Source organism: Argentina silus, assembly GCF_951799395.1.
Source record: "Argentina silus genome assembly, chromosome: 22".
Lineage (NCBI taxonomy): Eukaryota > Metazoa > Chordata > Actinopteri > Argentiniformes > Argentinidae > Argentina > Argentina silus.
In genome coordinates this window covers 11,065,422-11,078,727 of record NC_139676.1, presented here as the reverse complement: position 1 = coordinate 11,078,727, position 13,306 = coordinate 11,065,422, and the positions used below count along the sequence as shown (strand labels likewise).

At 45.2% G+C, this 13,306-nt stretch overlaps 1 protein-coding gene across 1 annotated transcript in view; it reads right to left on the bottom strand.

Moving 5' to 3' along the window:
- Positions 1-3,352: 3,352 nt before the first annotated feature.
- The window catches only part of LOC310821536 (cytoplasmic phosphatidylinositol transfer protein 1-like), a gene marked incomplete at its 5' end in the record, with an annotated part of 14,835 nt that continues 4,881 nt past the window's right edge, over positions 3,353-13,306 (bottom strand). The window contains 4 exons of the mRNA XM_083693623.1: positions 3,353-7,824; positions 10,493-10,556; positions 10,719-10,874; positions 11,910-12,005. Of these exons, the coding sequence (XP_083549749.1) occupies positions 7,460-7,824; positions 10,493-10,556; positions 10,719-10,874; positions 11,910-12,005 (681 nt within the window). The remainder of the gene's footprint in view (positions 7,825-10,492; positions 10,557-10,718; positions 10,875-11,909; positions 12,006-13,306) is intronic.

Genomic DNA, 13,306 nt, shown 5'->3' with positions numbered 1-13,306 from the left:
GCTGGATGAAGAAAATGCGATGTGCAAAACTCGCGAGACTTACGAACGTCTACCGTAGAGACTTCTGGGCGAAGAGAGGTAAAAAAAAAAAACCGTGCCGTAAAATCAGACAGCGCCCCTCTGTGGCTCATGGCAGTCACTTTAGTTTAGAAATCTATGGGTAAATACCAATCGGACAGTTATTCCCTGCTCAAGGCACTGCACAGGGTATTCAGCCATGTTAATGGAGATTGCAATCCACAGGGAATAATGTTCAGTTCCAAGTGATCTGCAACCTCCGAATAACCTATTTAGTAGGCGTTTTCACTATGCAAAATAAAAAAGTTTTGTAGTATGCGAAATGTAACCAAATTGAGTGTGTATAACATGCGAGGACGTCAAACTAGATTAACCCTTTTTCGATTCACCCTTTTTTAAATGTTACCCACCTATCTAGTACATTAGCTGTTGGCTAGCCAGCTAACGTTAACGTTACATTTTAGCATTATTTATGTATTAAGTCACCTTAATATCAGAACATCACGAGTGAAAAATGTTATAGATAGGACTTGCAACTAGATATACAATAACAAACATATTTTCCCTGCAATCCTCTCTCAGTTCTACCAATGGCTCTTGAGAAGACTTGCTCCATTTCCGAGTGTGCGCCTGTTGTTCCCTAGGTTACGCCCAGGTTGCGGGTCATTTTGAACTGAACATTTTCATTCCCTCAGCTCAAAATAGCTGAATACTTTGTACAGTGACCTGGCAAGGACTAACTGTCCGATTGGAAAGCACGCCTATTCTCATAGTATGAATACACAGCACACCATTCAGGACGTCCTTTCCAATTGTAGTCACAATTCAATGGAGCAGATAGGGAGGCAGGCAGTAGTGAAATTGAACCAATTACCATGAACAAGATGGTTGAGAAACAGTATTAATGAGGTATAACAAGTCTTCTCGACAGTCATTGGTAGAGCTGAGCGAGGATTGCGAGAATATTTAAAAATACATTTTATTTTCAGTGTTCATTGTTGTACAAAAGGCCTTGATCAGGAAATCAGTCACACCTGAGCATAATTGGAATCACATCACACCTATAGCTAACAGGTGCAGCGAATTAGTCAGTCACGGATCATTGGGGTTTGGAGATCCTTTATAAGCAGCAAGTAAACGTTTGTCAGGTATAGCAGGAGTTTTAGCCTGACAGGGCCTTTGGTAATCTAACATTAGTTGTGGCTACCAGTAGGCTTTTGGTTAACAGAATGGCAGTGGCTTTTGTGATCTCCTTGAGGTAAGTTCTTAAATTCAAGATGGTTGAGTTTCTTTGAAATCCAAAATGTATTTGGTGTGTTATTTAATTGTGAATATGTTCCAGGGCCTCTTGGGTTTTTTGCTTGATGATTGGAGGAATAGGCTGTTTTCCTGCACCAAAAGGTAGGTGCTAATTCAAATCAATCTAATTTGGTTAAAACCAGAACTTGATGGGCAAACTGATTTGAGCATTTTAGTTTCCAATTTTATTCAACATCTGTGTCCCCTCAGGTGATGGCTCAGGACATCCTTCCCTGCATACAGCCAGAGGCAGCTATGGTGGCTCTCAGGGCAGCATCAGTGATCTCTCTGGACTGGTGCCAATTGCTTCCATCAACTCCCGTTCAAGCTTCCAGAAAGGCAGAAAAGGCCTCTACCAAAACCGCTACACCCCTGGTGATGTCCAACCGGTTAGGAGCCAGGCCCCTGTGCAGCAGAGTGTCCAAATGGTGCCCCACAGCTCTCAGGGCAGCGCCAGTGGTCTCTCAGGACTGGTGCCAGTAGCTTCCACCAACTCCCGTTCGAGGTTCCAGGGAGTTAGAAGAGTGTTCTCCCGAACCCGCTACACCCCTGGAGGTGTCCGAATGTTGATGGCCCAGGCCCCTGTGCAGCAGAGTGTCCAAATGGTGCCCCACAGCTCTCAGGGCAGCCTCAGTGGTCTCTCAGGACTGACGCCAGTCGCTTCCATCAACTCCCGTTCCAGCTTCCAGCAAGGCAGAAAAGGCCTCTACCAAAACCGCTACACCCCTGGTGATGTTCAAAAGGTGAGCTCAGCCCTTGTGCAGCAGCAAGTCCCAATGGTGCCCCACAGCTCTCAGGGCAGCCTCAGTGATCTCTCAGGACTGACGCCAATTGCTTCCGTCAACTCTCGTTCAAGCTTCCAGCAAGGCAGGAAAGGCCTCTACCAGAACCGCTACTCCCCTGGAGAAGTCCAGTCTCAGTCTGACTGATGTTGGCACAGATGGAAGTTATCCAGGTGTCAATAATTCTGGCATGTATGCTTTAGGCACTCTGCCTTGAGGTGGATTCAACCCTAGCTGCAGCGATGGTAAAGCTTGATTTCATTGTATGATTTGAAGTTGTCAAATGACGACAGGATTTGGTGTCGCTAACTACTTTGTTGTCTTGGGTTCTGTGTTGGGTTTGGCCAATTGCTGTTCCTGCTACTTTTTCAGAAACTGAAAATAATAAATAATTTGACATTTTAAATTTGCCTCGGTCTGCATTGTTTCACTTTAAATGCCACCTAATGTGGGTCAGTGTTTTCCCTCATGGAAATATGTTTTGGTAAGATTCTTGGTTGGTGTGCTGTCTCGTATGCCCTCAACAGGTTCCACATTTGGCATTTGCCTCTACAATTGTTTCAAGACTGGCTAAAACTAGCACTTCTATGCAAAGAATGCAGTGAATGTCAGTCATCAAGGGTAAGGACATGTGCAATCAATTTGCCTTTCTGGAGACCTTTCCATGTGAAAGGAAGACTCAAATCAGGAAATGCACTTAGGCCAATAGGTATCGACTTTCTGAAGTGGTGACACTGCAAACTGTATAGGATTCTATAGCAAGCTGCTGTCATGAACAACTGTTTTGCAAAAGGCTTTAGCGTATGAAATGTAAACTAGGGTTCTGTGCAAGTAAATGAAAGAATATAATTGTTTATTTGTGTATCTAATTGTGTGTATTTTACTTGCATGTTAATGATGCTGTTAGTGTTGCTCTAAAATGGACTACCTCAATACTACCTTATCCCTTTATGTAATGTGGTGTTCATTAATTACTTTACCATGCCATGTCTAAAGTGAGTGGTATACTGTGTTGACTTAACCTACAGTAACTCACGGAGCAGGGCCTCTCTGTCTGTGGGGCAGTGCCCGGTGGAATGTGCTGAGAAAGTAAGTCATTGAGACTATCAGCTGCACCCTTATCTGAATTATGGTTGTTTGTGTCCTGCTATAAAGTGTCCTGTCGGAGTTGAGACCAGCAGAGAGAATCACAGAGGCAACGCGACAAGCCTCCCCAGTACATCACCCAACAAGAACCAATGACAACAGCAAAGTGTAGTAGCAAGTTAACTTTATTTACTACAAGATTTTAAGAAAAAAAGTGAATCAATAATTACAACGAAGAACCAAATGATACCTCAATAAGGGCAATAAAAACAAAAACAAATATAAGTGGAAGAACCCAGAGCGACTTCCAGCAGCCGAACAAGGATGGCACTTCAGAGAGAGGAGACATACATCACAACAGCCTGGATAACGCAGCAAACTGCATCAAGAGAAGAAAGGGACACAACGAAAGCTTGGTCCTCATCTTAGATTTAGAATCATAAACAGATATTACATTTGTTGAAAATACAGCAACCACAAAATCAAACTCGCTAAAGCAGTACTGAAAAGTAGAGCAGAAAGCCAACAACTGGTATCGATCAAGATGTAAAAAAACAAAAGTCAATGCACTTCACCCCATTGAGAAAGAAAGCTGATTGTTTTTTTATAGGTAATGTGTGTCAAATACAGTGCCTTCGGAAAGTATTCAGACCCCTTCACTTTTTCCACATTTTGTTGTGTTATAGACTCAATTTAAAATGGATTAAATTCAAATAATTTGCCATCAATCCACACACAATACCCCAGAATGACAAAGCGCAAAAACATATATATATTTTTTTTATCATTCTGGGGTATTGTATTTGGATTGATGGCAAATTCTTTTAATTTTAATCCATTTTTAATTCAGTCTATAACACAACAAAATGTGGAAGAAGTGAAGGTGTCTGAATACTTTCCGAAGGCGCTGTATGTCATGGAAGGATCAGCACGACTAATGCCAAAGGTGCACAGTAGGAAGGGAAGGTTGAGCAATCAGTGTGTATTCTGTTGAATGGGATGGATTCACAACGGTGTTTCTTACAGTTGACTATTTAACAGAGAATACAAAATAAGATATTCCAACATCCACAAATTACACAGCTTGTGTTCTTTCCTTGCTCACTCAAAACTCTCAAATGAATATTTCAAAGTCATTTTGTCATATCTACATAGTATGGAACTGAAAATGAATGCAGGAAACCAATGTTAACCAAAGACCAGTATTTACAAACCTAATTCATTACTCTGCAAACAAAATTGTATGTTATTCTGGTCATGTTGCATTACTTCTGGTGTGTACTAAACAAGCTTACTGGCAATCAAACCTCCCTGGATTTAATATATTCCTGAAAAGAGAGACAGTCAATATAATTTATTTATAACTTGCACCCCATAGGAAAGTGAACAGCAAAGACAAATAGCTACAGTTTTTTAATGAAAATAATAGCATGCCATATACAGAATATGAATGATATGAGGGCAAATACTGTTGAGGAATATCTTTATCTGCTGCCCATAACCCTAACCCTAACCCTAAAACTTTGGTCCAACAAAACCTAACATAACCTTGACAGTGCATGTTTCGCTATGGCCAAATTACAGTAGGTTGCTTATAATCACAAAGTGCAAATACCAACATCATAAATGTGAAACCTTCAGGGTAGAAAGATGTTACAGGTATGTTCTGTGTGTACAGGACAGCAACATTCTCTCTAGATTATTACAAATATAACAATAATAATACCCAAATTAATCATTTTGCTCTGAAAGACAAAGGGAAGAAAAACTCCTGTAATGAGTCCCCGTTGAAATTATGAACATGACTCGAAACTGGAAGCTAAACACAAGCTTTCTTTCTTTCTTTTCTTGTTTGAAATTTCAATAAATTGAATAGAAGGCTTGAGAAGAAAAAACAAAACATTACAGCTTAGATTAAGAAAAATAAATGTATTTGAAAAGTTGTTTTTTGATTTTGGTATACGGAAGATAGAGACGACACACGTTTTGCATGCAGAGGCACTGAGTGGAGAGTTGTAGGCCTATACTCTCCAGACCTGGGTTCAAATAGTATTTAAAAAATAATTGTACATACTTATCTGTGCTTGATTGAGTTTGCCTGGCACAATGGAAGCAATGAAATAGTCTCAAAATTGCAAACCCCGCCCATCTGGCACTCCAGGCAGGCCCAAGCAAACGCTCAAAGTATTATGGATAGGATTTGAAGTACTATTTGACCCAGGTCTGCTACTCTCTCAGACCATGCTCAAGTTTCACTGGAAACTCTGCTTTTATTATACAATGATTAAACTACAGAGCCTATACCGAGTCGCATTCGCTTTCTCCATGTACAAAGTTTGCATCACCAATATATCCTGCCATGTATATACATACATACTTTACATTATGTATATATGTTATTTAGTTAACATTCCATGCGGCATACGAGACCCCTTTTGAATCTACGTGATTGTTAAAAATGATAGTATATTTAGCCAGGGAATTCCACCAAAGAAAACCTGCCCCTTAAGTTTCTTCTTAACTTTCCCTCCAAAAGTTTCTGATGTCATACAGCAATGAGGCTAGCACAAGAAAAAGGGGGGGGGGCTACTGGGGCTGTTATTTCAAAATGATCTTCTGAGCCCCTAAAAACATAGTGGACATCAGTATACCAACACTTGCAAGCAACAGTGTCGGCATTCGAAAAAAACAACAATGCGCACAATGCCAAGTTAACCAAGCACATACATCATACAGTAAGGCTTGTTAGAAGCTAGTGGCCCACACAAGCATGGAATTCCCTGCTACCTCCACTGTGCTCACTGTTCTATTCATAGAATTCTAGAATTATATTTCTATGGTTCTATCACTGTACACCTTGCCCCCAAAATGGCATTGTTCCTACTGATATCGGTTCCGTTGATAAACTGATTTGATTAGAATGATTGCATCACACTTCGATGTCACACTTCGGTGTCCAGCATTTAATTTCGGTAACACCTTACATTACGTTACTCTTTTACAGGTGACAGGTGACAAAATCTGCTAAACTCTACATCTATGAATTTACAAAGAAATTACTCAATTACTAGGTAATAACGTATTAATACAATGTTGTTATACATCAGTCATTACAATGTTGTCACACAGACAAAAGAGCAACTTAAAGTAAAACGTTACCTCAATATATTAATGTTTTCCTTGAATGTTCTTATGTTGTGTAAACTTTCCAATGGTTAAGTAGACTGGTGAGTATACGTAACAGGAGCCTATATATCTGTGCAGGTATAAAAATGGCGGTAGGCGGTAGCTTTAAGCAGGGAGAGAAAGGTATTGTGAGCTCCCTGCCTTTCCAAAGTGGGCGCGAGGCAGAGCTCTGGAGACCTGAGAAATGATCTCTCTCTGTGATTGTACTGATCTTGCATCTGTTTCAGTTGAAGTGTGGAGAGTGGTGAGACACGGATGCATACAGGTCAGAGGTCAGTTTCAATGGGCTGTCTACGGTTAGGATAAACAACTGTGTCTGTTTAAGGACTCAATGTAGATACACAGCCGAATAAGACTAATTATAACGTACTTCTACTTTCTTTGTTTGATTTTTTTTATAATTTTTATAATTATAACTTTTTTTATTACTTCTATTTGAAGTACACAACCTACACTCTGATCAGTGTCGGCAAAACTTTATAAATGAATATTTTGCATGTTCATTACAACTGTGTCGAACACTTTAATTCACTCAAGTGAAATATTTAACACAACACTGTCTAAATCAGTGTTGCCAGGGCGACTACTGAAGCTACATTAGGATGATCAGCTCTGATAATAACCTGATAGAATCTGTCACTATTTTCTGTCTATTTTTTTTCTGATAGAATTGTCACTAACATACTGTATACATCAGGCGATATGTAACAGACAAACATAGGCGTCATTCAATCACACAAATCTGGGGAAGAACACAATGATATCACAAAGCCATGTTCTCTTGATGGACAGCATGAGTGGTTGTTACAGTAGATCAGACAGCTGATTGGCTGGATTCTCAAACAGGAAGTTGAAGCCAATCACGGGATGGGTGGCTGAGCCTACTGCTTTCTGGTGGAGTGACCCTTGACCCTCTGGAGATATGTGTAAGGAGCACTGAACTCTGGGATATGGCCAGTGGGGCCTGGAGGACTGGGCACTGGGGTGTGTGGAGGAGGCTAGGGTTAGTCTAGTCGGGCTACTAAAAACATGTTGTGACTAGGGAGGGATGGGGGTCGGGCACATAGGGGGAAGAACCTCTGACCTCCCTATTCTAACCCTGACTCCTGATCAGAGCCTACAGCCTGGTCAGAGTCAGAGGGGGGCAGGGGAAAGTGATTCTGAAGCGGGCCGAGCATGGAGCCTTGTGGGACCCCTCTCTGGACGGGGTCCCCTCTCTGGGCGGGGTCGGGCAGGGTGAAGGTCTCGGGGGCGGACTTCTTGCGGGGGCGGTCCTTGGGGACGGAGAGGAACTCTGGGGCGTCGGTGCAGAGGGGGGTGGAGGGGGCGCTAGCGGAGCAGGAGGACAGGGGCGTTTCGCTGATGGAGATCGACGGGGGGAAAATCCCGATCTTCTGATTGGTGGCCTCCTGGATGGTGCGCTCAAACACTCTTACCTCATCCATCGTCATGTCTAGGCGAGGAGAGAGAGGGAGAGACAGGAGTGAGGGGGTAAGACAGTATTTCAGACCCAAATGATTTACTCATCTTAATCTGCTATTATAGGGTCCTATTGATATGGGTTATCATGTATGAATACAAGTAATACTAAGAAACATGTCATTAGTCCATCAGTTTAAAAGTTGCAGGTCATTTCATTACACTGTATTTTTCACAAGGTGTGTCTTTTGTATTGAGTGTATTTTTTCCTAGAATTTATGATTTCTTGATATACAGTCGTAACTACCATCAAGTTCAAAGGAACTACCACCCTTTGGTGAGAAAACCAAAAGTTCTGTATTGAAAAACAGGTTTGCGCCATCCTTGCATGCCTCCTTTCAACGGGGGTATCAGTCATGATAATGACTAAATGTGTGTTCGGAGAGATAAATATCTAAGTGGGTCGTATTACCAAGGGTGAGTCATTGAGTCATAAAAAAACACTTCAAACATGACCAGAAGAAGGTGCAAACGAAAGAAATGAAAGGACGACACATACGCTTTCTTTGTCATGGATCTGTATGTCATCCAGTGATGATGATGAGTTTGTGGAATGCACCTGATCTTCATTGCAAACTTTAATATTGGTTTTCTCATGCATTTGTTTCTCGTACTCCCGCACGTCATCCAGATTCATATCTGTAAAAAGGGGGGGGGGGGGGGGGGGGAGTCGAAAGACGTTGGTACTGTAACTGTCCCCTTAGGACACTGAAAGTGGAGGGAGGTGAGGGTGGGTGGTGGGTGGGGGGCACACAGACCGTGGGTGAGTAGTAGAGAGTGGTAGGCGGTGATTAGTGCTTTTAGAAGACCGAAGGTCGAAGGTCGAAGGTCGAGGTTCAAGCACAGCCAGAGGAAGGTGGAGGATACAGAGCTAGCTTTTCCCATGACAGCAAAATGGTTTGTGTCGAGAGGAGAAAGCTAGTCAGGCCTTAACGAAGAGGAAAAAAGAAGAGGGGGAGGGAGGGATGGAGGGATAAGTAGGAGAGGAGAGGGGAAAGAGTAAATGATCCGGACCCTTCGAGGCGGACCACGTCGGGAAGGGTAGGGAGCATCACGGAAAAAAAAGCGGACGAAAAAACATTCCCAGGCAAAGTCTTAATCCCAATCCCAATTGCGTCGGGATTTCGGACGGGAATATCATCCAACAATGTGCAGAGTGTGCAGAGGAGGAAGGGAGAAGTGGTTATTTTCCAAGGGAAGAGCAGAGGGGAGAGCGTGGGAGAGTGCGTGCTCCATTAAGGTGGGGTAATGGGGCTGTTATCTGCCCTGCTTCCCCTGAAGCTATGGAACAAGCAGAGTGGACAGAGAGCGCGAGAGAGAGAGAGAGAGTGAGAGAGAGAGACAGAGAGAGAGAGAGAGAGAGAGAGAGAGAGAGAGAGAGAGAGAGAGAGAGAGAGAGAGAGAGAGAGAGAGAGAGAGAGAGAGAGAGAGAGAGAGAGAGAGAGAGAGAGAGAGAGAGACAGAGAGTGAATGTGATCGAGCCTCATAAGAGAGCAGTTGTTGCTGTTGTTATGCTCTTATGGCCTGTCAAGACCCACACAGACACAGCTTTCATGTTTCACTACACAACACTGATATTCTCTACAACTGGAATTTTCTCAGGAGATCGTGACAGCTCATTTTTCCATAACTGGGTATCGTCTTGCCAGGCGTAACTACTAACAACCATTTGGGTTGACTAGAATAATCTTTTATAAGTTTAGGTACCAGTCTGCTTCAGCCGGGCAAGACAAGATGGTCGACGGCTAAGACTTCGATGATGATGATATGCTATTGGCGTAAACGATTAAAGCTCACTGTGTTTGATTGAACACCAATGTTGTTTTGTATTGGGTTACAGAGAAACATGAAAGGAACTCAGTCCGAGGGTGTCTGTGCATGTTATTGAGGAAATACACTCAGACCAGCCCTAGACACACCACTAAGGTACTGTATACAGTGCCTTCGGAAAGTGTTCAGACCCCTTCTCTTTGTCCACATTTTGTTGTGTTATAGACTCAATTTAAAATGGATTAAATTAAAAGAATTTGCCATATAACATAACAAAATGTGGAAAAAGTGAAGGGGTCTGAATACTTTCCGAAGGCACTGTATAGGTGCTGTGGACCGTGCAGGCTAGGTTTGAGCAGGCTTAGATGCAGTGATAGGGAATCATATGGTGTTGGGGGTTGGTTGGCATGCCTTAATTGGTTAATAAGACATACAACACTTGACATTGATTGACACAGTAGATTTCTGACAGCATCATTAGTAATCATACAATACGACTAACACATGCCAGCATTTGCCTGTCTATACAGTTAAAATGGAAGCTCTGTCTTAATAATAAGATTAAAAGTGTACGTTTAAAAGTGCAAGCAGGAATATCAATGGATCTCTTGTAAAACTAAGGACTCTCAGTGAGATCCCTCTCCCTCCCTTGCCCCCCCACCTGCCCTCCATTCCCCCCTCCCTCCTCCTCCCTCCTTCCCCCCCTCCCTTCCCCACTCCCTCTCCCTCCCTCGCCCCCCCCCCCCACCTGCCCTCCATTCCACCCCCCCCTCTCTCCCACCCCCTCCCACCCTGAGATCCAGTGTTGAGCCTGGTTTGTAGGGCATAGACCCTTATAGCCCCCCCCCCCCCCCCCTCTCTGCTAGACCTACCGATCCACTCGTCCACCCAGGCGAAGGCCTGCCTGTGTCCCAGGAGCAACACGTCACGCACCACCTACAGAGACAACAGAGGGTCAGATAACACTGATCTCAGACCAGTTGTAGGGGAAGACATTGAATTTGAGTTGCTGAAAAAATATTTGCTCTATGTAGTTAACCCAAAAGCTGTGTGTGTGTGTGTGTGTGTGTGTGTCTGGAATCTGGAATGACCCCTGACCTTGTGTACAAACTGCTCCACGCGCGTCTGCAGCCCCCACACCTCGAACTTGACGGTGACCAGCTTGTAGGAGCACATGATGGGGTCCTGAGTGTCCCTCCAGCCCTCCTGTAGCATCCCCCGAGATGTCTTCTCTGACTTAAAGTACCGCAGGTCCTGAAGACACACACACACACACACACACACACACACACACACACACACACACACACACACAGACACACAGACACACACACAGACACACACACACACACACACACACACACACACACACAAATAAGTTTGATCTCGATAATTAACAACAACCTCGGCGCCCTGAGAGAAATGCATTGTGGGACAGATTAGACAAATTAGATGCATGAAGGACAATATTAAATACCATCCAATTGGAATTCTTCCCTCCAGAGGCTCCTCCCTCGGTCTCACATGAGCAGAGGCAATTTAGCATCAACCACTTCTTAAGATAATTATATACGACAGTAAAGTTATACACACCAAACTGTAATAACTAGGGATACTTGGGATATTATGAATGCTGGCCCTGAGAGAGGAGATGGGGAAATGAGTTCATGCTCAGAGAATATTAGCTAGCTTTAGCTCCACAGTGCTGAATGGGAGAAAGCTATTGTGCTACTGTGGCTTATCATAGTTTGTGATATGTTCTTACTAGCCAAACCATTGACATACATGACATACTTTGACCCCTGAATCTAAATAATGTTATCTTGGGGGGCGCTTAGTGGCGTGGCACACTAATGCGCTTACCACGTAATCGCAAGGTTCCTGGTTTGATTCCGACCCTCGACCTATCCTGCATGTCATCCCTCCTCTCTCTCCCATCCTTCCTGTCAATCTCTACTGTCTCTATCCCAATAAAGCAGAAATGCCCTAAAAACATATTGATTTTTTTTTTATAATGTTATCTTAAACTTAAATGTATATTCTATCTAGATATAATGTGGACTAATGTTATAATGATATAATGTTGTTGCTGTCCTTATCTTAACAGTGTATGGCTCATGAGAGCCAAGGTGTGTCTGTTAACTTCAACCCTTTGGGTCCCATTTTGGGTCCCACGCACGCACGCACGCACGCACGCACGCACGCACGCACGCACGCACGCACGCACGCACGCACGCACACACACACACACACACACACACACACACACACACACACACACAGTCTCACCTCAGACTCTTTGTAGTACCGCTCAGGGATCTCGTCGTAGGCGATGTCGACAAAACACACCTCCCTCTCCTGGTCCTTCGCTTCGCTGTCAAAGATCTGAAAACAAACGCCGCTGTCAACCTTTACGACATGAGCTCCCCCTCCCTGTCCCCCCTCCCTGTCCCCCCTCCCTGTCCCCCCTCCCTGCTCCCCCTCCCTGTCCCCCCTCCCTGTCCCCCCTCCCGGCCCCCCCTCCCTGCCCCCCCTCCCTGTCCCCCCTCCCTGTCCCCCCTCCCTGCCCCCCCTCCCTGTCCCCCCTCCCTGTCCCCCCTCCCTGTCCCCCCTCCCTGTCCCCCCTCCCTGCCCCCCCTCCCTGTCCCCCCTCCCTGTCCCCCCTCCCTGCCCCCCCTCCCTGTCCCCCCTCCCTGCCCCCCCTCCCTGTCCCCCCTCCCTGCCCCCCCTCCCTGTCCCCCCTCCCTGCCCCCCCTCCCTGTCCCCCCTCCCTGTCCCCCCTCCCTGCCCCCCATCCCTGTCCCCCCTCCCTGTCCCCCCTCCCTGCCCCCCCTCCCTGTCCCCCCTCCCTGTCCCCCCTCCCTGCCCCCCCTCCCTGTCCCCCCTCCCTGTCCCCCCTCCCTGTCCCCCCTCCCTGCCCCCCCTCCCTGTCCCCCCTCCCTGTCCCCCCTCAGAAACCACCCAGCCAACTCTTACTGCGTACTCCAATGTTCCTCTTACCGGTTATCATTGGAACGCCCTACATTTAGGCTAATCCACTGTTTCACCCCAGGTGGAGTGGAGCCTGTAATGACGCATCCAACCAGGAGGGGGAGCTCTAAGCCTGTACGGTGCACCTACTATATAAGGGTATAGTATTCCCACTCTGGTTAGCAGTGCACTGGTCCATTCAAGAGAGAAAGAGAGATGGAGAGGCGGAGAGCTCCCACCGGCCTCCACAGCCGCAGGGCAAACACACAACAATGCCATTATAGTCTAGTTCACATGAGAGGTACTACAGCACTGGAGGGGGACTGTAGGTGTGTGTGTGTGTGTGTGTGTATGTGTGCGTGACTGAGTGTGTGTGTAGGTTGTGTAAGATTTCAAAAGCGTGTTTCTCTGTCCTTCTCTCCTGCACTCCAGTGCATGGATGACTACTGAATGTGCCGACTCCCTTTTAAGTCTTTTCTATGGTCTGGCTTCTAAGCCACATACAGTGGGACGTATGTCATTCATCTCTATTCATCAGAATTGTGTCAGAGCGCAGTAACACACAGCATGTCTTACTATTGGTAGGTTGAGGCAGCCGTGCTCGAATACAGAAACCCTATGGGGGACGAACAGAACGGGAATGGCCTTGTACAGGTGGGTTGAGACGCCTTGTAGTGACACTGAGGTATTAGTCCTGGTACAAGGCCAGGCTGGGG